This window comes from Petromyzon marinus, assembly GCF_048934315.1.
Source record: "Petromyzon marinus isolate PM22_M1 ecotype Great Lakes invasive population chromosome 67 unlocalized genomic scaffold, UKy_Petmar_22M1.pri1.0 chr67_unloc.1, whole genome shotgun sequence".
Taxonomy (NCBI): domain Eukaryota; kingdom Metazoa; phylum Chordata; class Hyperoartia; order Petromyzontiformes; family Petromyzontidae; genus Petromyzon; species Petromyzon marinus.
Genome location: NW_027422591.1, coordinates 375,846 through 403,184, shown reverse-complemented (window position 1 = coordinate 403,184; position 27,339 = coordinate 375,846). Strand labels below are relative to the sequence as shown.

Genomic DNA, 27,339 nt, shown 5'->3' with positions numbered 1-27,339 from the left:
CCGCTGCTGCTGCTGAGTGAATGAGCAGAGGGAGACGTGGGGGGGAGGAGGGAGGAGGGAGGGAGGAGGGGGAAAAGGAGGAGGGGGGTAGGGGAGGAGAGAGGGGGTAGGGGAGGAGGGAAGGGAGGGGAGGAGGAAGGGGAGGGAGGGGAGGAGGGAGGGGAGGGAGGGGAGGAGGGAGGGGAGGGAGGGGAGGAGAGAGGAGGAGGGAGGGTGGGAGGGAGGTGGGGAGGGAGGGAGGGAGGGTGGGAGGGAGGGAGGGAGGGGAGGAGGGAGGGGTGGGAGGGAGGGAGGAGAGGAGGGAGGGAGGGAGGATGCGTGATAGGGGGTGGGGGTGTGGGCCGGGTTGATGCAGGGGGAGGAGGAGGGGGGGAGGAGGAGGAGGAGGGGGGGAGGAGGAGGAGGAGGGGGGGAGGAGGAGGAGGAGGAGGGGAGGAGGAGGAGGAGGGGGGAGGAGGAGGAGGGGAGGAGGAGGGGGGGAGGAGGAGGGGGGAGGAGGAGGGGGGGAGGAGGTGGGGGGGAGGTGGAGAGGGAGGAGCAGGAGGGGGGGGAGGAGCAGGAGGAGGGGCAGGAGGAGGGGGGGAGGAAGCTGCCGTGTTGATGGCACGGCGTTTTGCGCCGTGCAGCGAGCGAGCGAGCAGGGGGAGGTGATGGTGGTGGACGTGGTGATGGTGGTGGTGGCGGTGATGTTGTTGTTGCGCAAGAGCTCACTCCCATTCATAGCGCCTCGTCGCCTGTGTCTCGGGCGTTAGGGAGACACGCGGGGAGACAGAGAGACAGAGAGAGACACGGAGACAGAGAGACACACGCGGGGAGACAGAGAGAGACACGGAGACAGAGAGACACACGCGGGGAGACAGAGAGAGACACGGAGACAGAGAGAGACACGCGGGGAGACAGAGACACGGAGACGGAGAGAGACACGCGGGGAGACAGAGAGACACGGAGACAGAGAGAGACACGCGGGGAGACAGAGAGAGACACGCGGGGAGACAGAGATACACGGAGACAGAGACAGAGAGAGACACGCGGGGAGACAGAGAGAGACACGGAGACAGAGAGAGACACGCGGGGAGACAGAGAGAGACACGCGGGGAGACAGAGAGAGACACGGAGAGAGAGAGAGAGACACGCGCGGGATACACGCGGAGACAGACAGAGAGAGACACGCGGGGGGACAGAGAGAGAGACACACACAGACAGTGAAAGACACGGAGACAGAGAGACGCGGGGAGACAGAGAGACACGCGGAGACAGAGACACGGAGACAGAGAGAGAGAGACACGGAGATGAGACACGGAGGGTCCGCGGAGCGACACGGAGACGCAGGGACACAGAGAGACGCAGGGAGACAGACGCTGGTATACACACAGAGACACGCAGAGACGTAGTGACTGGGGCAGAGACACGGAGATTGACTGACAGACACCCATCATCAACATCACCGCCATCCCTATCACTAGCATCGCTACCATCAGCACCATCAACTTCACTACCATCACGAACAACACCATCAATATCACTACCATCACTACCAGCACCAACAATATCACGACCATCACCGCTACCAACATCATCAATATCACTACCACCATCACTACCAGCACCATCAATATCACTACCATCACCGCTACCAGCACCATCAATATCACTACCATCACGAACAACACCATCAATATCACTACCATCACTACCAGCACCATCAATATCACTACCAACATCACCGCTACCAGCACCATCAATATCACTACCATCATCACTACCAGCACCATCAATATCACTACCACCATCACTACCAGCACCATCAACATCACTACCACCATCACTACCAGCACCATCAATATCACTACCATCACCGCTATCATCAATATCACTACCATCATCACTACCAGCACCATCAATATCACTACCATCACCGCGACCAGCACCATCAATATCACTACCATTATCACTACCAGCACCATCAACATCGCTACCACCATCACTACCAGCACCATCAACATCGCTACCATCATCACTACCAGCACCATCATCATCGCTACCATCAACATCACTACGATCATCACTACCATCACCGCTACCAGCACCATCAATATCACTACCATCATCACTACCAGCACCATCAACATCGCTACCATCAACATCACCACCACCACCACCATCATCAACAACGCCACCATAAATACACCCATCAACGCCAACACCAACACACCATCCCCACCACACCAGCCACTGAAAACCACCACACCACTACAGCAACCACACCAATCCCACCACACCACTGCATCAACCATTCAAAAGCACCACCACGCCACCACAACCACCACAACAAAGACAAAGATCCCCCGTATTGCCTTTAACAGACTGCTGTGACCACTACCACTACTCCCACCACCACTACCACCACACCACTACCACCACCACACCACCACTACCACACCCCCACCACTACTACCACCCCCACCACTAACACCACACCACCACCACTAACACCACACCACCACTGCCACACCACCACTAACACCACCACACCACCACTACCACCATCACACCACCACTACCACCACCACCACACCACTACCACCACCACTAACACCACACCACCACTACCACACCACCACTACCACCACCACACCACTACCACCACCACACCACTACCACATCACCACCACTACCACCACCACACCACCACTACACCACTACCACCACTACCACCCCACCACTACACTACCACATCACCACCACTACCACCACTATCACACCACCACCACTACCACCACCACCACTACCACCACCACCACTACACTACCACTACACCACCACTACCACCACTACCACACCACCACCACTACACTACCACACCACCACCACCACTACCACTACCACACCACCACCACTACCACTACCACACCACCACCACTACCACACCACCACTACACTACCACACCACCACACTACCACCACCACCACCACTACCACACCACCACCACCACTACCACACCACCACCACTACCACACCACCACCACCACTACCACACCACCACTACACTACCACACCACCACTACCACCGCTACCACACCACCACCACTACCACTACCACACCACCACTACCACACCACCACTACACTACCACACCACCACTACCACCACCACCACCACTACCACCACCACCACTACCACACCACCACTACCACACCACTACCACTACACCACCACTACACCACCACTACCACACCACCACCACACCACCACTACCACACCACCACCACTACCACCACTACCACCACCACACCACCACGACCACCACACCACCACCACACCACCACCACCACACTACCACTACACCACCACCACCACTACCACCACCACCACTACCACACCACCACCACCACTACCACACCACCACCACTACCACCACTACCACACCACTACCACACCACCACCACACCACCACCACCACCACACCACCACCACCACACTACCACTACACCACCACCACCACTACCACCACCACCACTACCACACCACCACCACACCACTACCACCACCACCACACCACCACACCACCACCACCACACCACCACCACTACCACCACCACCACCACCACCACTACCACACCACCACCACTACCACACCACCACCACCACCACCACACTCGCGCTCCTCATGTCCTGGCCTCTGCTGTCACGGGCTTGCTGCCTGGCCAGGGCCCAGCAGAGCCCACAGCCTCACTCGGGGCTGGCTCGCCTTGGGGTGACTCACCCTGGGCTGACTCACCCTGGGCTGACTCACTATGGGCTGACTCACCCGGGGGTGACGGCGGTGGTGGTGCAGCAGCCGCCCGCGACCAGCAGGGAGGTGAGCGAGCGGCAGGGCTGCGATGATTTCCCCACTGCTGGATGGGTGGGTGGGGTCTCTATTCGTTGCGGTTGCCACCCGTCCCAGGTTTGTGTCCGGATCGTCTGTCTATTGGTGTTTGCGTGGGGGTTGTGTTGTGTGTGTGTGTGTATCTGTGTGTGTGCGTGCGTGAGTGTGTGTGGCGGAGCCAGGAGATGGAATCTTTACCCTCGGGGCACCTCCAGAAACAACGAAAAGCCACTACGTGTGGCCACGTGGAATGTTCGAACGCTCACTGCGGAGGAGAGGCTGCCACTCCTCTGTCAGGAGCTGGACCGGTACCGCCTGGATCTCTGTGGCATTCAGGAGGTCCGGTGGACCGGTTCTGGCTCCTGCCACCATGAGGGGTGGACAGTCCTCTACTCGGGGCAGGAGACTGCCAAACAACAGAGTGTGGCTCTTCTTCTGAACAAAAGAATGAAGGGGGCGTGGAAGCGTGGCGGTGAGGTGTGGGAAGCTGTAAGCCCCAGGCTACTTTGGGCTCGCCATCCCATCAACCGGAGGCGAGGAGTGGTGGTCGTGGTTACTTATGCACCCACCGAAGACGAACATCCGTGGAGGGATGCAGGCAAGGCCGATGAGTCACATGCCTTCTATGACCTCCTGTCACAGGTACTGGCTAAAGTGGCCCCTCGGGATAGAGTAATCTTGTTGGGTGACTTCAATGCCCGAGTTGGTCATGATGCTGGCACCTGGTCTGGAGTGATTGGAAGGCATGGGCCAGATCAGCTCAATAATAACGGTAGGAGACTGCTAGATTTTTGTGCAGCCCATGGGCTTGTAATTAACATGCTGTTCCGGCATCGGCGCATCCACACAACATCATGGATGCATGCCGGGTCCAAGCAAGAACATCTGCTGGACTACATAGTGATGGACCAGCAGATGCGAGCCCATGTCCTTGACACCAGGACCTACCGTGGAGCTGATCTGCCCTCTGACCATCGACTTGTCATCTGTAAGATGCGCCTGCCATTCTTCCACTCCGGTGGTGGGTGTATACCAGGACCCCATTCCAACCTAAGGTGGCCTGGTCTCACCTAGCTGATGGAAGTTGCAAGCGATAATTTCATCATCGCTTGCGGCTGGGGTTGGCATCGTCCCCCACTGCTCCTGATGTCAAGGGAAAATGGGCGAGGTTTAGGACTGTGATTCATGCAGCTGCAATGGCTGCTTTGGGTAGGTAGTCCAGACCCCACCAGAGACCCTGGCTGACAGAGGAGGTGTTCAGGATGGTTGAGAAAAAGCGACAGGCCCACTCTCATCGGCTACAGCATCCCATGTCATTGAATGAGGAGGCTTACCGCAGCCTTCGCTGGGTGGTGGTCGCGGGTTGCTGAGGAGATGGAGTCTGGCTCAATGGCTCGCGATCACAAATCCCTATTTAAGTCCATCAAAAAAGTAACCTGCAGCACCACACCTATTACCATCATTAGGGGAAAGAACGGTGATCCAATCTCCGACCCCCAGGTACAGGTTTGCAGATTTGCTGAGCATTTCTGTGTGGTCCTGGAGAAGGAATCCCTCAGCCTGGAAAACATCATGGGACAAATTTTGGGATGACCCTGCTGAGACTGTGGTGCCTCAATTATTGGAGGAGGAAGTCACCCCCTTTGAGTGGCTGGCTGAGGTGCCATCCGTTGAGTAAGTACTGAAGGCGATCCAGAGTCTGAGTCCAGGAAAGGCTGAGGGAGGGTGGCGTTTGTGCGCAAACTGCCCTACATGACATCATAACAAGAGTCTGGGCCACTGGATGGGTTCCGCAAGATTGGAATGATGCCCTGGTGGTCCCCCTCTTTAAGAATGGGGACCGCACAGACTGTAACAACTACAGGGGCATCTCACTCCTCAGTGTACCGGGAAGGTTCCTGACAAGGATTATTCAACATCGCCTTGCCAGGCACGCTGAGGAGAGGCTTGCGGAGCCCCAATGCGGTTTCAGGAAAGGGCAGTCCTGCACAGATGCCATATTGTCTGTCCGTCTGCTACAGTAGAGGTGTAGGGAATTCCAACAAGACCTACATCTCTGCTTTATTGACCTGGTCAAGGCCTATGATACCATCAGGAGGCCTGGGCTCTGGGTTGTTCTTCGTGCTTTCGGAGTCCCTGACCCTCTGCTCACGCTCATTAAGGACCTTCATGATGGTGAGCGGGCCCGGGTAATACTATGTGGCCTGGAGTCAGAGCCATTCCATGTACACCTTGGGGTGCGACAGGGATTTCCTCTGGCTCCAACATTATTTAACATCTATTTCGACCACACAGTTCGTGAAGCCTTCAGCAGCTGTACTGGAGGAATTTCCATCTGGTACAGATACAATGGGAGGCTGATCGATGCCTGGGTGCGGTCAAGGGATGGCTCCCTATTGGTCAACCACGTTATGTATGCCGACGACCTGGTAATTGCAGCTCACTCAGAGGAGGAGTTGGAGACGCTGCTGCTGAAACTGGAGTGTGCCACTAAGATGTGGGGACTTACCATCAGCCCCACCAAAACAAAGCACCTGCCTGGGTATTTTGCACCATCAGGCACTCCACCCCCACAACTCCCAATTGGTGATAGGGCAGTTGTGGAGAGAGTGGAGAGTTTCCCATACCTGGGCAGTGTGCTCATGACCGGCTCTGGTTTGGCAGCGGAGGTCTCACTCCGAATCAGTCGAGCGGCAATATATTTTTATCGGTTGCGTAACGCTGTGTGGAAGCTGCCTGGTCTGTTGCTCCGCACGAAACTTCAGGTCTTCTCGGCCACGGTCATTCCCTCCTTTCCCTACGCTTGCGACACGTGGACCCCCCCTAATGGAACATCTTTGCCGGTTAGAAACATTTAGGCTGGCCTGCATACGATCCATCCTGGGTTTAACCAGGCTGGATTGTGTGAGGAGCTCACAAATCCTTGAAAGATCTGGGCAAAGTCCCATCGGTGAGGTCCTCCGGCCGGCATGGCTGCGTTGGCTGGGTCATGTAGCCCGCATGCCTAGCCACCGCATGCCTAGCCACCGCATGCCTAAAGAGCTTTTGTTGCGCTGGATCGAGGGGGCTAAGCGGGCACGGCACAGACTAGAGAGGAGATGGAGTGATGTGGTACAGGAGGACATGGAGCTGAGTGGACTTGCCGATGACCGGTACCAGCGGTGTCAAGATCGGCCTCTATGCAGGAGGCTCGTGAAGGACGCTACTGGGCAGTTGGAGGTAGTCGCCCTCCAACAACAACGGAGGGCGGAGGAGCGACGATCACAAAAACGAGCGGAGCGCCGGGTGGCTGAAGCACAGCAGGTTGACACAGTAGGGGGCACAGGTGGTGCATCAGCCAGTCATCTCAGTCAGTCGACCCGTGGCACCTGGGTCTGCCCCGTGACCTCCTGCCCGCGGGCGTTCGACACTTCACGTGGCCTCAAGGTGCACATGGCCTGGCACAAGCGTCATGGTGACGTCACCGCCACTTAGTGGCGAATGGCGGTTGTTGTTGTGTGTGTCTGTATGTGTGTCTCTGTGTCTGTGTGTGTGTCTATGTGTGTGTCTGTGTGTCTGTGTGAGTGGGGAGCGGTAGTGTCGTGTTTAGCGCTACGCTGCGCTACGAACCCGGTTACCCGAGTTCGATTCCCGCTCACGGCCAACACCGGTGACGATTGTCTGAACCAGTCCTGGGCCTCCCCTAGGTCGACTCAGCCTCAAATGAGTTACCCGGTGTAGCGGTGGTGCAGTAAGCATCGCCACTGGGGGAGACAAAGGCGGCCGGGTTGTGGCGTTGGCCACCCGCCACCTCTTTGTACTCTACCGGCCGTCATAGGTGACAGCACTTGCCCCTGACAGTCTATTAAGAGGCTATCCGGGGGATCTTTACCTTTGTTGTAATTGGCAGGAATCGATTTGTCCCGATGTCTGTGGTAATAGTCATTCATTTCCTTACTACTGCTACAACTACTGCTGCTGTTACTGCTACTGCTGCTACTGTTGTTGCTGCTACTTCTACTGCTGTTACTACTACTACTGCTGCTACTACTACTGCTGCTATTACTGCTACTGCAGTTACTACTGCTACTGCTGTTACTACTACTACTGCTGCTACTACTGCTACTGCAGTTACTACTGCTACTGCTGTTACTACTACTGCTGCTACTACTGCTGCTACTACTACTACTGCTGCTACTACTACTGCTGCTACTACTGCTACTGCAGTTACTACTGCTACTGCTGTTACTACTACCGCTGCTACTACTGCCGCTGCTACTACTGCTGCTACTACTGCTGCTACTACTGCTACTGCAGTTACTACTGCTACTGCTGTTACTACTACCGCTGCTACTACTGCTACTACTGCTGCTACTTCTACTGCTGTTACGACTACTGTTACTGCTACTACTACTGCTGCTACTACTGCTACTACTACTGCTGCTGCTACTACTACTGCTGCTGTTACTGCTACTGCTGTTACTACTACTACTGCTGTTACTACTACTGGTGCTACTACTGCAACTACTACTGCAACTACTGCTGCTGCTACTACTACTGCTGTTACTACTACTACTGCTGCAACTACTGCTGCTGTTACTGCTGCTACTGTTGCTGCTACTACTGCTGCTGCTACTACTGCTACTACTGCTGCTGCTGCTACTTCTACTGCTGTTACTACTACTGCTGTTACTACTACTGCTGTTACTACTACTGCTATTACTATTACTGCTACTACTGCTGCTACTACTGCTACTACTGCTGCAACTACTACTACTGCTGTTACTACTACTGCTGCTACTACTACTGCTACTACTGCTGCTACTACTACTGCTGCTAATACTACTGCTGCTACTACTACTGCTGCAACTACTACTACTGCTGCTACTACTACTGCTGCTACTGCTACTACTGCTGCTACTGCTGCTACTACTACTACTGCTGTTACTACTACTGCTGCTACTACTACTGCTGCTACTACTACTATTGCTGCAACTACTACTACTGCTACTACTTCTACTGCTGCTACTACTACTGCTGCTAATACTACTGCTGCTACTGCTGCAACTACTACTACTGCTGCAACTACTACTGCTGCTAATACTAATACTGCTGCTACTACTGCTCCTGCTACTGTTGCTGATAATACTGCTGGCAGGAAGATACCGGGGGGAACCCCAGCGCAGGACTAGAGGGGTGAGAGAGACCAAGATCCCCCGTGTAGCCTCTACAGACTGCTGGGGCAAGTGCTGTTAGTAGCGAGTAGCAGCACCTATGAAGGTAGACACAGACAAAGATCCCCCGTGTAGCCTCAACAGACTGTAGGGGCAAGTGCTGTTAGTAGTGAGCAGCAGCAGCTATGAAGGTAGACACAGACAAAGATCCCCCGTGTGGCCTCAACAGACTGCTGGGGCAAGTGCTGTTAGTAGCGAGTAGCAGCAGCAGCTATGAAGGTAGACACAGACAAAGGTCCCCCGTGTGGCCTCAACAGACTGCTGGGGCAAGTGCTGTTAGCAGCGAGCAGCGCCTATGAAGGCTACCGGCGCTGCGGCACACGAGGGGGTTGGGGGGGGGTGGCCAGCAACCACGCCCGACCGCCTTTGTCTCCCCCAGTGGCGACGTTTTACTACCTGGTAAAACTACAAGCAAGCAAGCACGCGGGCAATTTGCGTGTCTTGTCAGCTTCCCGTGTCTCATCGAGCACCCCGTGTCCCGTCAGGGAGCCTGTGGTGAATCCGTAACCCGCCGAGACTTCTGCCCGAGAGAGTTCGTGCGGCCCGAGATGGCCTACAGGCCCCGGGCCACCTACCATCCTCCTGCAGGGCCCTTCCAGGTACTCCGGAGGGGGGGGGGGGGGGGGGGGGCGTGGGAGTGTGATCCCTCCACCATCATTACCATCACCACCGCCATCATTACCATCATCATCATCACCACCATCGTCATCATGATCACAGTCACCATCATCATCACCATCACTAACACCATCACCACCATCATCATCATGATCACAGCCACCATCATCACCACCACCATCATCACCACCACCACCATCACCACCATCATCACCATCATCACCATCATCACCACCACCATCATCACCATCATCACCACCATCACCACCACCATCATCATCATGATCACAGCCACCATCATTACCATCACCACCGCCATCATTACCATCATCATCATGATCACAGTCACCATCATCATCATCACCATCATTACCATCATCACCACCATCACCACCACCACCATCATCATCATCATCACAGCCACCATCATTACCATCATCATTATCACCATCATCACTATCATCATCATCACCATCGTCATCATTATCACAGTCACCATCATCATCATCACCACCACCATCACCACCACCATCACCACCACCACCATCACCACCACCATCATCATCATCATGATCACAGCCACCATCATCATCACCACCAACATCATCACCATTATCACCATCATCACCACAACCATCACGACCGTCATCATTGTCATCAATGTCATCACGGTCACCACCAACATCATTACCATCATCACAGGCACCATCATGATCATCACCACCATCATCATCATTACCATCATCATCACAGCCACCTTCATGATCATCACCACCATCATTACCATCATCATCACCACCATCATCATCATGATCACAGCCATCATCACCATCACCACCACCATCACCACCGTCATCATTGGCATCATCGTCGTCATCACCATCACCACCAACATCATTACCATCATCATCACATCCACCTTCATGATCATCACCACCATCATTACCATCATCATCACCACCATCATCATAATCACAACCACCATTATCACTAATATCACAACCATTATCACCATCATCACCACTATCATCATCACCACCATCATCATCACCACCATCACCACCATCACTACCATCATTACTATCACCATAATCATCACCACCACAATCAACACCATTATCCCCACCATCATCCTCACCACCACCGTCACCACCACTTATCATCACCACCACCATCACCACCACCAGTGTAGTGTAGAGTGTAGTGTATAGTGTAGTGTGTAGGGTATAGAAGTGTAGTGTATAGTGTAGTGTATAGTGTATAGTAGTGTATAGTGTAGTGTATAGTGTAGTGTATAGTAGTGTATAGTGTAGTGTATAGTAGTATAGTGTAGTGAGTAGTGTAGTGTATAGTAGTGTAGTGTATAGTCGTGTAGTGCATAGTATAGTGTATAGTGCAGTGTATAGTAGTGTAGTGTATAGTGTAGTGTGTAGTGTAGTGTATAGTAGTGTAGTGTATAGTGTAGTGTATAGTGTAGTGTTTAGTGTAGTGTATAGTGTAGTGTATAGTGTAGTGCATAGTGTATAGTGTAGTGTTTAGTAGTGTAATGTATAGTAGTGTATAGTGTAGTGTATAGTCTAGTGTATAGTATAAAGTGTAGTGTATAGTGTAGTGTAGTGTATAGTATAGTAGTGTAGTGTATAGTGCATAGTATATAGTGTAGTGTATAGTGTAGTGTATAATGTAGTGTATAGTAGTGTAGTGTATAGTGTAGTGAATAGTGTAGACTATAGTAGTGTAGTGTATAGTATAGTGTAGTGTGTAGTGTATAGTATAGTGTATAGTGGAGTGTATAGTGTAGTGTGTAGTGTATAGTGTAGTGTATGGTGTAGTGTATAGTGTATAGTGTAGTGTATAGTGTAGTGTATTAGTGTATAGTGTAGTGTATAGTGTAGTGTACTAGTGTATAGTGTAGTGTATAGTGTAGTGTATAGTGGAGTGTATAGTGGAGTGTGTAGTGTAGTGTGTAGTGTATAGTGTAGTGTATAGTGTAGTGTACTAGTGTATAGTGTAGTGTATAGTGTAGTGTATAGTGTAGTGTACAGTGTAGTGTACAGTGTAGTGTACAGTGTAGTTCTCAAACCGTTGTGGGACGGGCAGCTGGAGGCCTTTAGAGCTCTGCTCGGTCGCTGGTCCAGGCGACCAATCACAAGAGGCCGTCGAGGTCAAACCGCTCGACCTCTACCCCTGCCCCCCCACCCCCCCGCCCCCACCACCGACCGTCCTGCGCAGGGCATCACGCTGTATCGTGACGACTTCCGCGGCTGGCCGCTGGCCGAGCACACCCAGGGCTCGTGGGCCGCGGGGTCCACGTGGAGGCCGCCGGGCCGGCGGGCCTGGTCGGCACCGGAGGAGGGCTCTAGGGACGCGTGGAGGGCGGGACCCCACGGACATGTCGGTGAGGCACCTCCCTGTACACACAGCCCCCCACCCCCGCCTCACAGCACGCTTCCCCATACACCCCCCCCCGATCCATAGACTCGATATACAGAGACACGTAGATTCGCATGGAGACACACAGACTCACACAGAGACCCACAGACTCACACAGAGACACATAGACTTAATACACAGAGATCCATAGACTCACACAGAGACCCATAGACTCACACAGAGACCCATAGACTCACACAGAGACCCATAGACTCAAACAGAGACCCATAGACTCAAACAGAGACCCACAGACTCACACAGAGACCCATAGACTCACACAGAGACCCATAGACTCAAACAGAGACGCATAGACTCACACAGAGACCCACAGACTCACAGAGACCCACAGACTCACAGAGACCCACACACTCAGACAGAGACCCATAGACTCGCACAGAGACCCATAGACTCAATACACAGAGACCCATAGACTCAATACACAGAGGCCCATAGACTCGCACAGAGACCCATAGACTCAATACACAGAGACCCATAGACTCACACAGAGACCCACAGACTCACACAGACCCACACACTCACACAGAGACCCACAGACTCGCACAGAGATCCATAGACTCACACATAGACCTATAGCATCACACAGAGACCCATAGACTCGCACAGAGACCCATAGACTCAATACACAGAGACCCATAGACTCAATACACAGAGACCCATAGACTCACACAGAGACCCACAAACTCACAGAGACCCACACACTCACACAGAGACCCACAGACTCACACAGAGACCCACACACTCACACAGAGACCCACAGACTCGCACAGAGACCTACAGACTCGCACAGAGATCCATAGACTCACACAGAGACCCATAGACTCGCACAGAGACCCACACACTCAGACAGAGATCCAAAGACTCACACAGAGACCCATAGACTCACACAGAGACCCATAGACTCACACAGAGACCCACAGACTCGCACAGAGACCCATAGACTTAATACACAGAGACCCACACACTCACACAGAGACCCACAGACTAACACAGAGACCCACAGACTCACACAGAGACCCACAGACTCGCACAGAGACCCACGGACTCACACAGAGACTCACACAGAGACCCACAGACTCACACAGAGACCCACAGACTCACACAGAGACCCACAGACTCACAAAGAGACCCACAGACTCACACAGAGACCCACAGACTCACACAGAGACCCATAGACTCACACAGAGACCCACAGACTCGCACAGAGACCCATAGACTTAATACACAGAGACCCACACACTCACACAGGGACCCACAGACTAACACAGAGACCCACAGACTCACACAGAGACCCACAGACTCGCACAGAGACCCACAGACTCACACAGAGACCCACCCTCTACCACTGTGTGACCGCTAACCCCCCCTGTGACCCCCCCTGCCCGCCCCGTGACCCCCCCGGCCCTCCCCCCCATGACCCCCCCCCCGCCCCCCCGTAGGGTCCCAGTGGCGGGAGCCGGCGGGGTTGTCAACTGTGCAGCTGCGAGGTGCGGAGGTGGAGAGGGGGCGTGAGCGGGCGCGGAGACACAGAGACCAGGCCAACGCCTACATCAGGGATCACCACCGGGGGTGGGCACGGTGGGGGGAGGGGGCACGGTGGGGGGGGGGGGGGCACGGGGTGGGGGGGGGTATGGGGGAGGGGGGTACGTTGGCGGGGGGGCACGTGGGGGTCCACACAGGAAGCGGGCATGTGGGTGGTGGTGGTGGTGATGGTGGTGGTGGTGGTGGTGATGGTGGTGGTGGTGTTGATGGTGGTGGTGTGGGTAGTGGTGGTGGTGATGGTGGTGGTGGTGGTGGTGTTGTGGGTGGTGGTGGTAGTGGTGATGGTGGTGGTGGTGGTGTTGGCGGTGGTGTTGATGATGATGATGTTGGTGGTGGTGGTGTTGATAGTGGTGGTGGTGGTGGTAATGGTATTGATGGTGGTTTTGGCAGTGGTGTTGGTGGTGGTGGTGGTGGTAGTCGTGGTGGTGGTATTGATGGTGGTGTTGGCAGTGGTGTTGATGGTGATGTTGGTGGTGGTGATGGTGGTGGTGGTGGTGTTGGCAGTGGTGTTGATGGTGATGTTGGTGGTGGTGGTGGTGGTGTTGATGGTGGTGGTGGTAATGGTATTGATGGTGGTTTTGGCAGTGGTGTTGGTGGTGGTGGTGGTGGTAGTGGTGGTGGTGGTGGTATTGATGGTGGTGTTGGCAGTGGTGTTGATGGTGATGTTGGTGGTGGTGATGGTGGTGGTGGTGGTGTTGGCAGTGGTGTTGATGGTGATGTTGGTGGTCGTGGTGGTGGTGTTGATGGTGGTGGTGGTAGTGGTATTTATGGTGGTGTTGGCAGTGGTGTTGTATGGTGATGTTGGTCGTGGTGGTGGTGTTGATGGTGGCATTGGCAGTGGTGTTGATGGTGATGTTGGTGGTGGTGTTGATGGCACCAAACCTACGTGTTAAACTAACCAAGCTCCTCTTTGGTGCCGGACGGCAACGCTGTGGTGAGCGGTGCTGTGGTGGAAGGGCCAATTCCGATTGGCCATTCCCCTCATGGCGTTTGTAGCCACCACAGCGGCCACATTGGGGCTCTGGACGGGTGCGAGGGGCTGGTCACCCCTCCACCTTCAAATAATTACCACGATACCACGGAAAAAATATCAAACGAAGCTTGTGCCGGAGGCCTCGGAGGGACAGGCGTCTATGACGTCTCCTGGCCAAACCCCAATTGGTGGAGCCAGAAGACAGAATTTTTACCCTCGGGGCTCCTCCATAAGCAACAAAAAGCCACTACGGGTGGCCACGTGGAATGTTCGAATGCTCACTGCGGAGGAGAGGCTGCCATTTCTCCGTCAGAAGCTGGACCGGTACCGTCTGGATTGCTGTGGTATTCAGGAGGTCCGGTGTACCGGCTCTGGCTCCTGCCACCATGAGGGGTGGGCAGTCCTCTACTCGGGGCAGGAGACTGCCAAACAACAGGGAGTGGCTCTTCTTCTGCACAAAATAATGAAGGGGTGTGGGAGCGTGGCGGTGAGATGTGGGAAGCTGTAAGCCCCAGGTTACTTAGGGCTCGCCTGTCCATCAAACATAGATGAGGAGTGGTGGTCGTGGTTACCTATGCCCCCACCGAAGATGAACATCAGTGGAGGGATTCAGGTGTGGCCGATGAGTCAGATGCCTTCTATGACCTCCTGTCACAGGTGCTGGCTAAAATGGCCCTTCGGTATATAGATTCATCTTCTTGGGTGACTTCAATGCCCGAGTTGGTCATGATGCTGGCACCTGGTCTAGAGTGATTGGAAGGCATGGGCCAGATCAGCTCAATAATAACGGTAGGAGACTGTTAGATTTTTGTGCAACCCATGGGCTTGTAATTATCAACACGCTGTTCCAGCAACAGCGCATCCACACAACATCATGGATGCATGCCGGGTCCAAGCAAGAACATCTGCTGGACTACATAGTGATGGAACAGCGGATGCGGGCCCATGTTATTTGCACCAGGGCCTACCGTGGAGCTGATCTTCCCACTGACCATCGACTCCAGCAATAATGAAGGGCGGAGGAGCGACGCTAACAACAACGAGCGAAGTGCCGGGTGGCTAAAGCACAGCAAGTTGGCACAGTAGGGAGCACAGGTGGTGCATCAGCCAGTCATCTCAGTCAGTCGACCCGTGGCACCTGGGTCTGCCCCGTGACTTCCTGCCACGGGTGATCGACACTTCACGTAGCCTCAAGGTGCACATGGCCTGGCACAAGCGCCGTGGTGACGTCACCGCCACTTAGTGGCGAATGGCGGTTGTTGGTGTTGATGGTGGCTTTGATAGTGGTGGTGGTGTTGATGGTGGTGTTGGTGGTGGTAGTGTTGTTGATGGTGGTGGTATTGACGGTGGTGTTGATAGTGTTGGTGGTGGTGGTGTTGTTGGTGTTGTTGATGGTGGTGGTGTTTATGTTGGTGGTGTTGATGATGGTGGTGTTGGTGGTGGTCTTAGTGGTGGTGTTAATGGTGTTGGTAGTGGTGGTGTTAATGGTGTTGGTAGCGGTGGTGTTGACAGTGGTGTTGGTGGTGGTGTTGTTGATGGTGGTGTTGTTGATGGTGGTGGATTTGATGGTGGTGTTGATAGTGGTGTTGATAGTGGTGTTGGTGGTGGTGGTGTTGATAGTGGTGGTGTTGATAGTGGTGGTGTTGATAGTAGTGGTGTTGATGGTGGTGTTGGTGGTGTTGTTGACGGTGGTGGTGTTGATGGTGGTGGTGTTGATGGTGGTGGTGTTGTTGATTGTGGTGGTGTTGATGGTGTTGGTGGTGTTGATAGTGGTGGTGTTAATAGTGGTGGTGTTGATGGTGATGTTGATGGTTGTGTTGGTGGTGTTGTTAATGGTGGTGGTGTTGATGATGGTGGTGTTGGTGGTGGTGCTGTTGATGGTGGTGTTGATGATGGTGGTGGTGTTGATGGTGGTGTTGGTGGTGTTGTTGACGGTGGTGGTGTTGATAGTGGTGGTGTTGATGGTGGTGTTGTTGATGGTGGTGGTGTTGATGGTGGTGGTCTTGATGATGGTCGTGTTGATGGTGTTGGTAGCGGCGGTGTTGATGGTGGTGGTGTTGATGGTGGTGTTGATGACGATGGTGGTGTTGATGGTGTTGGTAGCGGCGGTGTTGACGGTGGTGGTGGTGTTGACGATGGTGGTGTTGATGGTGTTGGTAGCGGCGGTGTTGACGGTGGTGGTGTTGATGGTGGTGGTGTTGATGACGATGGTGGTGTTGATAGTGATGGTGTTGATAGTGGTGGTGTTGATGGTGTTGGTAGCGGCGGTGTTGACGGTGGTGGTGTTGACGGTGGTGGTGTTGACGGTGGTGGTGTTGACGGTGGTGGTGTTGATGGTGGTGTTGATGACGGTGGTGTTGGTGGTGGTGTTGATGGTGTTGATGGTGGTGTTGTTGATGGTGGTGGTGGTATTGATGGTTGTGTTGGTGGTGTTGTTGATGGTGGTGGTGTTGATGATGGTGGTGGTGTTGACGATGGTGGTGTTGATGGTGGTGTTGATAGTCGTGTTTGTGGTGGTATTGTTGATGGTGGTGGTGTTGATGGTGGTGTTGTTGATGGTGGCGGTATTGATGGTGGTGTTGATAGTGGTGTTGGTGGTGGTATTGTTGATGGTGGTGGTGGTGTTGACGATGGTGGTGTTGACGATGGTGGTGTTGATGATGATGGTGGTGGTGTTGACGATGGTGGTGTTGATGGTGTTGGTAGCGGCGGTGTTGACGGTGGCGTTGCAACATCTTGCTGTCGCCGTTGCTGTCGCCGTTGTTGTGATGCTGGCGGCATCGTTGTCATTGCTGACGTCCCATCAGACCCCCGCCCGCTCCGCTCCACCAACACCACCAGCAGCAGCAGCAGCACGGCCGCTCCTCCTCCTCCTTCGCGGTGGCCCCCCGCGCCTCCTCCTACGAGACGAGCTACAGCGCCATGACCTCCCCGGGCTCGTGCCCCCCACTCCGAGGCCTCCCCAGCCCCGACGCAGCGGGGGGGGGCCCACGGTGGACGCCCCCTCGCGGAACCCAGCCCGCTCGGGCGGCCCCCCAGGAACAACACTTTGGATATCGCAAGCAGGACATCCAGGCCGCGGAGGTGGGGGGGTGGAGGGGGAGTGGAGGGGGGGGGGCCCACGCACTCCTCCACCTCGTCGTCATTGTCGTCATCGTCGTCGTCAACATTGTCGTCATTGTTATCATCATCGTCATAGTCGTCGTCATCGTTGTCGTCATCGTTGTCGTCATTGTTGCCATCGTCTTCGTCGTCATCAACGTCATTGTCGTCGTCGTCATCGTCGTCATCATCGTCGTCATCGTTGTCGTCATTGTTATCATCATCGTCATAGTCGTCGTCATCATTGTCGTCATCGTTGTCGTCATTGTTATCATCATCGTCATAGTCGTCGTCATCGTTGTCGTCATCGTTGTCGTCATTGTTGCCGTCGTCTTCGTCGTCATCAACGTCATTGTCGTCGTCGTCATCATCGTCGTCATCGTTGTCGTCATCGTTGTCGTCATTGTTGCCGTCGTCTTCGTCGTCATCAACGTCATTGTCGTCGTCGTCATCGTCGTCATCGTCGTCGTCATCGTTGTCGTCATCGTTGTCGTCATTGTTGCCGTCGTCTTCGTCGTCATCAACGTCATTGTCGTCGTCGTCATTGTCGTCATCGTCGTCATCATCGTCGTCATCGCCATTGTCACTATCGTCATTGACGTCGTCATCATCGCCACTGACCTCGTCGTCAACGTCATTGTCGTCGTCGTCATCATCGTTGTCATCGTCGTTGTCATCGTCGTTGTCATCGTCGTCATCATCATCGTCATCATCATTGTCGTCATCTTCACAATCGTCCTCATCGTCATCATTATTACCATTGTTATCATTGTCATCATTGTCATCGTCGTCGTCATTACAATCGCCATCATCATCATCATCATCGTTGTCATCATCTGCAGCATCGTCGACAGCAGCAGCAGCATTATCATCATCATCGTTGTTGTCAACAGCGTCATCATAATCATCATTATCAGCAGCAACATCATGATCATCAGTTTCAGTTTTCAGTTTCATTTATTTTTGTATAGCCCTGTGAGCCATTCGGCTCTTGAATCGGGTGCAACCGCAACAAACAAAAAACAAAAACATGAACAAGAAAACATCTTAGAATGATTATGTGACTGCGCAAACAGAAAAATCCAGAAAAAAACTGCAAAATATTCCAGAAAAAGCACCGTACACCAACGCTGTGTGCAAAAATCCCAATGGCATGCAAGTCAAACAACAACAACAACCACAAAACAACTTAGATTAAAGCCATTAGTCTAACTCCGTACTGCAACAAACAAAGATGGCCAAACCAATAAACATTTTCGGAATCGCCAAAATAAATACATAAGCAATGTAGCAGTGATCATAGGAATAAATAACATGTACCACCAAACCCCGTACCCATAGCTGGCTGCATGAGTCACTCCACAACAGAAGCGGCATCAGCCGAAGTACCAAAAATGTTCAATGCACCTTTAAAGATCAGCCCACTAAATCAAAACACAAGATCATACTTTGCAGCGGTCATCCGGAACGAAAACATTTGATTTTAGGCCACTGAATAGCAGTGGCAGCTAGGGGTGTACAACTCCTCTAGAGCAGTTTTGAGTGAAGATCTCATAGATAGTGATTCAAGTTGCAGTTTATTGGCAATAGCATTCCAGACCCTGGGGGCATCAATAGCAAAGGCCCTTCCTCCAGTATTTGTACGGCAATAGGGAATGTGAAGCTGGTAAATGAGCGATGACCTTAGGTTACATTTGTTCTTCGAATCAGAGAGGAGATCCAGCAGGTAGTCTGCGGATTTTTTGTAAGTACATCGTGAATAAATAAGATCTGGTGCACGAGCCATCGAACATTAAGAGATGTTAAGTTTGACCCAATGTAGAAATCACAGTGGTGAGTCCTATATGGGCAGTTCAATGCAAATCTTAAGGCCGAGTAATAAATTGAGTCAAGCTTCTTCAGTACAGTACTGGGGGCTGATTTATACACGATGTCACAGGAATCAAGTAGAGGCAGTATGGTAGTTTTTATCAATTCCAAACGGAACATAGGGGGGACGCAGTGCTTGTGTCGATACAGAAAACCAATTTTTTATTTTTGTCTTTTTACCAATATAATCAATGTGATCTTAAAAATTCAGTTTTGAATCAAGGATGACCCCAAGATACTTATAGATCATCAGCATAATGATGATCATCATTGACATCGTCGTCATCATCGTCATCATTAGCATCACTGAATTTTTTCCACCAAACCTCTGCTCCCCCTTCCCCCACTACTAGGGCAAGCAGCTACCCATCAGCCCCACGGGCAGGAAGTTGCGGCAGGAAACGGCGAGCCACCACCAACAGCACCAACAACAGCAGCAAACGCCGCAACAAAAGAAACGGCCGCCCGCCAAACCGGCCGCCACCCGCCCCCTGACGATTGGCGCGGCCAGCACCGGGCCCCCGTTACCGCGGACCCCCACCGAGGGCCGATGGCGGACGCCGGCGGCCACCGCCGGAGCGGGAGGCAGCCCCGGCCCGGTCGGGCGGGGAGGCCGGAGGGGCGGCCGGGAAGGGGCGGCGGCGACGCGTGGCAGCCAGGAGACTCCCCCGGGCGATGCGGCGGTGGAGGGGCAGCGGCAGCAGGGGAGGGCGAGGGGTCAGGCCAGGGGTCGCAGGGGCACGCTGGGGGGCGCCGCCAAGGAGACGAGGTGGGGCGGTAGCCACGAGGTCAAGGGCGGCGGGGCGAAGGAACCCAGAGGGGGCGGAGCCGCGGAGGTCAGAGGCGGCGGAGCGAAGGAACCCAGAGGGGGCGGAGCCGCGGAGGTCAAAGGCGGCGGGGCGAAGGAACCCAGAGGGGGCGGAGCCGCGGAGGTCAAAGGCGGCGGCGCGAAGGAACCCAGAGGGGGCGGAGCCGCGGAGGTCAAAGGCGGCGGGGCGAAGGAACCCAGAGGGGTCGGCGGTCGGGACGCAGGGAGGGTCAGGGGTAAGGGCGTCGCTGCGCCGGGATCGGGCGGGGAAGCGGGCGACGGGGCAAGGCTGGCGAAGGGGGGCGGAGAGAGCGACGGGGCGAGGGACGGCGGCGCCCAGGCCGTCGCGGCGAAGCAGCGGCGGGAGGGGGACGCGGCCCCGCGGGTCGGCAAGGGGGCCGCCGAGACGAATAATAAACTGGCGGAGGCCAAGGAGTGAGAGCGGGCGTCGCTGGTTCTGGGTGGGGGGTGGGAGGAGGCAGCTAGGCCAGTGTGAGTCTTGCGGTGATGGTGCCGGTGGCGGTGGCGGTGGTGGGGAGCGGTGGCGCAGCGGTCAGCGACCCTATGAAAACCCGGCGGCCCGAGAGTTCGATTCCCGCTCACGGTGACGATTGTCTGAACCGGTTCTGGGCCTCCCCGAGGTCGACTCGACCTCAAATGAGTACCTGGTTGCGGTGTGTAGTAAGCATCGCCACTGGGGAGACAAAGGCGGCCGGGCGTGGTTCTGGCCACCCACCCCCTCGTGTGCTGTGCCGGCCTTAATAGGCGCTGCTCGCTAACAGCACTTGCCCCAACATTCTGATGAGGCCATACAGGGTATCTTGGGTGTCGCTGACCACCATCATGTCCACCAGCTGATCACCATCATGGTCTCCGCCAGGTTACCAGCTGATCACCATCATGGTCTCCGCCAGGTTACCAGCTGACCACCATCATGGCCACCAGCTGATCACCATCATGGTCTCCGCCAGGTTACCAGCTGACCACCATCATGGCCACCAGCTGATCACCATCATGGTCTCCGCCAGGTTACCAGCTGATCACCATCATGGTCTCCACCATGTTACCAGATGACCACCATCATGGTCACCAGCTGATGACCATCATGGCCACCAAATCACCACCATTACGGCCTCCTCTAAAGCCAACGGCTGATCACCACCATAGCCACCAGCTGTTCACTATCATGGCCAAAACTGACCTCCGTCAAGGCCACTGGCTGACCACTAATCTGACCACCATCTGGCCAACGTGGTTAGGGTCAGGAGTCGAAGTAAAGTCTGTTGGGGCCGTCTTAGAGGTGGGGCAAGCGCTGGAGCTGGTTGGTTGGGGGTCGTCGGGGCTTCGTGCGAGTGTTGGGGCTGGCACTAAATGTTTGGATGAGGGCCTTGTCTCCGATTGGCCAGTGCAAGGCATGGGTCGAACTCGTGCTGTGTTCTGGTTGGCCTACGTTATTGGCGGCCGGTGTGCTCGGTTTCTGATTGGTTGTTGTGCTTATAAAAGGTAGTGACAGTTCCTCGTGTCTGATTGGCCAGTGTAAGGCGCGGGTAAAACTCGTGCTGTGTTCTGATTGGCCTACGTTGTTGCCGGCCAGTGTGCTGGTTTCTGATTGGCCGTTACGCTTATAATGTTAGTGACAGTTCCTCGTGTCTAATTGGGCAGTGCAAGGCACGGGTAGAACTCGTACTGTGTTCTGATTGGCCTATGTTGTTGGCGGCCGATGTGCTCGGTTTCTGATTGGCCTTCGCGCTTATAATGCTAGTGACAGTTCCTTGTGTCCGATTGGGCAGTGTAAGGCACGGGTAGAACTCGTACTGTGTTCTGATTGGCCTACGTTGTTGGCGGCCGGTGTGCTCGGTTTCTGATTGGCCTTCGCGCTTATAATGCTAGTGACAGTTCCTTGTGTCCGATTGGGCAGTGTAAGGCACGGGTAGAACTCGTACTGTGTTCTGATTGGCCTACGTCGTTGCCGGCCAGTGTGCTGGTTTCTGATTGGCCGTTACGCTTATAATGCTAGTGACAGTTCCTTGTATCCGATTGGGCAGTGTAAGGCACGGGCGGAACTCGTACTGTGTTCTGATTGGCCTACGTTGTTGGCGGCCGGTGTGCTCGATTTCTGATTGGCCGTCGCGCTTACAATGCCAGTAACAGTTGCCCGTGTCCGATTGGCCAGTTCTAAGGCTCTACCGAGCCACAAATTCCAAAAATGGATTATTTTTTTCCTCCGTTTTCCCGAAAGCACATGCGCGCGCGCAACGGTTACCGCGATGGAGTTCCGTAGGCCGCACGAGCGTTGTTTGTTTGTTGTTGTCGTCGTTGCTTTGTTAACGTTGATGCTGCCCACGGTAGGCCGGAGCGATAAAAATCTGAACATTCATTCGTACTGGCGGAATCCGATGAGCTGCACAACGCTCTATTTCGCAGACGCTTAAACATCGGTGGTTTCTCGACCTGGGCGGGGGGGGGGGGGAGGGGGGGGGGGTACGGTACGTGGCTGGCCCCTGGGGGTTACGTACGGTTTAAGTCAGGGGTGGGCACATTTTTTGACTCGCGGGCCTGAATGACTTCTAAAGTTTGACAGAGGGGCCGGGCCAGGAAGCAGATGGACAGAGCGTTCGCGTGAACTTAATATAGATGACGTGTTAAAAATCATTACGTGAAAGGATTTGGCCTTCGACAGGTAGCAAAGCGTTTACTTGCGAGGCAATTTAACAAAATTGCACGAACGTGAACGATACAGAAACGTGTCGTAACTCCCGGTCAAAGTGCGCCATCTAATGGGGAAATGGGGGCATTACAGGAGAAAGGTAAAATTTAATTTAATAACATTAATAATCTTCTTTGGTTCTTTCGGTAAAGTCACCACCACGTAGAATGAGAATAAAATAATAAATTGATAAAATAAAATAACACAGTGAAATTCTCACGACGTTTCGGCCACAACACAAGCTGCCTTCATCAGGTGAAGGGACGAGACTGTCTGGAGGACAGCGCTGGAGCGAACACAGCCAAGCTCAGACCGCGACCTTTAAGCTGTGTGAGAAGAAACAAAGCGCCTTGACAAAGGAATTAGCATAGAATTTAGCATTGAAATAGCTTAAAGGTCGCGATCTGAGCGTGGCTGTGTTCGCTCCAGCGCTGTCCTCCAGACAGTCTCGTCCCTTCACCTGATGAAGGCCGCTTGTGTCGTGGCCAAAACGTCGTGGGAATTTTACTGCGTTATTTTATTTTATCAATTTATTATTTTATTCTCATTCTACGTGGTGGTGGTGACTTTACCGAAAGAACCAAAGAAGATGAATCCTTGCAGTCACGAAAGCTTTAAATCGAAACGATAATAATAATATTTGGACAAGTTCAGCGGGCCGGATTAAAAAGCCCATTGGGGCCGTATTGCCCCACGTCTGGTTTAAGCGATCATTTTAATGCGCGGATTGATGCCGCCGTACGCGAGAGTCGTTTTGGGCGACGAATCGCGTCGCGTGAGAGCTGCCGATGACGACACAAATTTCAAATCCACGCGGTCACCCAGAACGATGGGTGGAAAAACAAAAAAACCTTTCCGGACTTCGCCGATCGTAAGCGATGTGAGCTTCCAGGTGTAACCGGCGGGCGCGAACAAATGACATCAGCCCATGAGACAGGGTTTCTGTTTTTGGGTTCGATCGCGTAAATACAAGTGTCTCATCATTAGACCTCCTTTGCCAGTACCAAAATGTAATAATAGGGGGTTTTTTTCCATTTTTTTCTGGCAGCAGAACTGAAACCTTTTTTTTACGAGGATTCATGTTTACTGCATTCACCACAATACCTGCAGTCGAAATGCAAACAAAAAACAACACACTATGATAATATGATGTTGCATTGTCCTTGAAACTGATTGGTCCACACCAAGGGACGGCTTCTTTTGAGCCTCGATCCAATTGGTGCTCGACCAGATGACGCCAAAAGGCGTCATTTCATTTGACGCAAGATGACGCCAAAAGACGTCATCTTGTCGAGCACCAATTGGATCGGGGCTCAAAAGAAAGCCGTCCCTTGGTGTGGACCAATCAGTTTCAAGGACAATGCATATGTTATCATAGTATGTTTTTTTTTATTTGCATTTTGACTGCAGGTATTGTGGTTAATGCAGTAACATGAATCCTCGTAAAAAGGTTTCAGTTTTGTTGCCAGAAAAAAGGGTAAAAACCCTATTATTACAAATGTGTCGTGAACCCCCCCACCACCCGACACAGCCAATTAGTATGAGGGTTTGTCACGTAAACAGAACGTGGCCATTTCGTTACTAGTACATCACTAGTATATAGTGTAGTGTAGTAGTTTATAGTGTAGTGTATAGTGTATACTAGTGTATAGTGTAATGTATAGTGTAGTATATAGTGTAGTTTATAGTGTCGTGTATAGTGTAGTATACTAGTGTATAGTGTAGTATATAGTGTAGCATATAGTATAGTGTAGTGTACTAGTGTATAGTGTAGTATACGAGTGTAAAGTGTAGTGTGTAGTGTAGTGTATAGTGTAGTCTATAGTGTAGTATATAGTGTAGTGTATAGTGTAGTGTATAGTGTAGTGTATAGTGTAGTATACTAGTACAGCACTAGTGTATAGTGTAGTGTATAGTGTAGTATACTAGTACAGCACTAGTGTATAGTGTAGTGTATAGTGTAGTATATAGTGTAGTCTATAGTAGTGTGTAGTGTATAGTAGTGTATAGTGTAGTGTATAGTGTAGTATACTAGTGTAGTGTGTAGTGTATAGTAGTGTGTAGTGTATAGTAGTGTATAGTGTAGTGTATAGTGTAGTGTATAGTGTAGTGTATAGTGTAGTCTATAGTGTAGTATACTAGTGTATAGTGTAGTCTATAGTAGTGTGTAGTGTAAAGTGTAGTGTATAGTGTAGTGTATAGTAGTGTATGATGTAGTGCAAAGTGTAGTGTATAGTGTAGTGTATAGTAGTGTATGATGTAGTGCAAAGTGTAGTGTATAGTGTAGTGTACTAGTACAGCCCTAACCGGCTGCGTGTTGGAGAGCAAATCCACAAGACTTACAATCTGAGTACGACGTTTCGCCAGTAATTACAACCAGTAACATCAGGCGGTAAATGTTGTGGATTTGTTCTTCAAAACACAACCGGTTAGTGCTGTACTAGTATACTACACTATACACTACACTATACACTAGTGCTGTACTAGTATACTACACTATACACTACACTATACACTAGTGCTGTACTAGTATACTACACTATACACTACACTATACACTACACTATACACTAGTGCTGTATTAGTATACTACACTACACTATACACTAGTGCTGTAATAGTATACTACACTATACACTGCATTATACACTACACTATACACTAGTGCTGTACTAGTCTACACTATACACTACACTATACACTAATGTTGTCCTAGTATACTACACTATACACTGCATTATACACTAGTGCTGTACTAGTCTACACTATAATATACACTAGTGTTGTACTAGTACACTACATTATACACTACACTACACACTAGTGCTGTCCTAGTATACTACACTATACACTACACTATACACTATACTATACACTACACTATACACTGCACTATACATTGCCACTATACACTACACTATACACTACACGATACACTACAATATACACTAGTGCTGTATTAGTATGCTACACTATACACTACACTATACACTATACTATACACTACACTATACACTACACGATACACTATAATATATACTACACTATACACTAGTACACTACACTATACACTACACTATACACTCGTGCTGTACCAGTAACGAATTGCCCACGTTCTGTTTACGTGACAAACCCTCTTACTAATTGACTGTGTCGGGTGGTGGGGGGTTTCCTGACACATTTGTATTTAGGCGATCTCACCCAACAAACCTCTGTTATGTATGATATTGCTTGCAGAAGCCTACTAGGTGTTAAATAAATTACATGAGGCATGCAGTGGCAGTAGAATTGTGTTTTTTTATCTGCTTGCAGTTACGAAGCTGAATGTGTGTACGTTGAACTTATTTTGCACCGTACTTAGCCAACGGTGCAAATCGGAAATGCGGAGGACGGACGACAGACGATGGGGCTCTATGCGAGTCTGTGGGTCTCTGTGTGAGTCTGTGGGTCTCTATGTGGGTCTGTGGGTCTCTGTGTGAGTCTGTGGGTCTGTGTGTGTGAGTCTGTGGGTCTCTGTGTGGGTCTGTGGGTCTCTGTGTGAGTCTATGGGTCTCTGTGTGAGTCTGTAGGTGTCTGTGTGAGTCTGTGGGTCTCTGTGTGGGTCTGTGGGTCTCTGTGTGAGTCTGTGGGTCTCTGTGTGAGTCTACGGGTCTCTGTGTGAGTCTATGGGTCTCTGTGTGTGAGTCTGTGGGTCTCTGTGTGAGTCTGTGGGTCTTTGTGTGAGTCTACGGGTCTCTGTGTGAGTCTGTGGGTCTCTGTGCGAGTCTGTGGGTGTCTGTGTGAGTCTGTGGGTCTCTGTGTGAGTCTACGGGTCTCTGTGTGAGTCTATGGGTCTCTGTGTGAGACTGTGGGTCTCTGTGTGAGTCTGTGGGTGTCTGTGTGAGTCTGTGGGTCTCTGTGTGGGTCTCTGTGTGAGTCTGTGAGTCTCTGTGTGAGTCTACGGGTATCTGTATGAGTCTATGGGTCTCTGTGTGGGTCTGTGGGTCTCTGTGTGAGCCTGTGGGTCTGTGTGAGTCTGTGGGTCTCTGTGTGAGTCTATGGGTCTATGTGTGAGTCTGTGGGTCTCTGTGTGAGTCTGTGGGTTTCTGTGTGAGTCTGTGGGTCTCTGTGTGGGTCTGTGGGTCTCTGTGTGAGTCTATGGGTCTCTATGTGAGTCTATGGGTCTATGTGTGAGTCTGTGGGTCTCT

At 52.4% G+C, this 27,339-nt stretch overlaps 1 protein-coding gene across 2 annotated transcripts; it reads left to right on the top strand.

Annotated features, from left to right (window-relative positions):
- Nucleotides 1–573: 573 nt before the first annotated feature.
- LOC116956791 (uncharacterized) lies at nt 574–26,428 on the top strand. Of its 2 annotated transcripts, none has more exons than XM_076057971.1 (7): nt 574–647; nt 3,710–3,860; nt 9,568–9,681; nt 11,933–12,098; nt 13,591–13,720; nt 17,474–17,750; nt 19,991–26,428. In XM_076057971.1, exons 1-7 carry the CDS (start codon nt 601–603, stop codon nt 20,882–20,884), a joined length of 1,779 nt encoding a protein of 592 aa, XP_075914086.1. In that variant the 5' UTR covers nt 574–600; the 3' UTR covers nt 20,885–26,428. The 2 variants fall into 2 exon arrangements, 1 of the variants encoding a protein (XP_075914086.1); XR_012931433.1 differs by lacking the exon at nt 574–647 and having other exon boundaries at nt 3,669–3,860; nt 19,991–21,325; nt 21,360–26,428.
- The last annotated feature ends 911 nt before the right edge of the window (nt 26,429–27,339 follow it).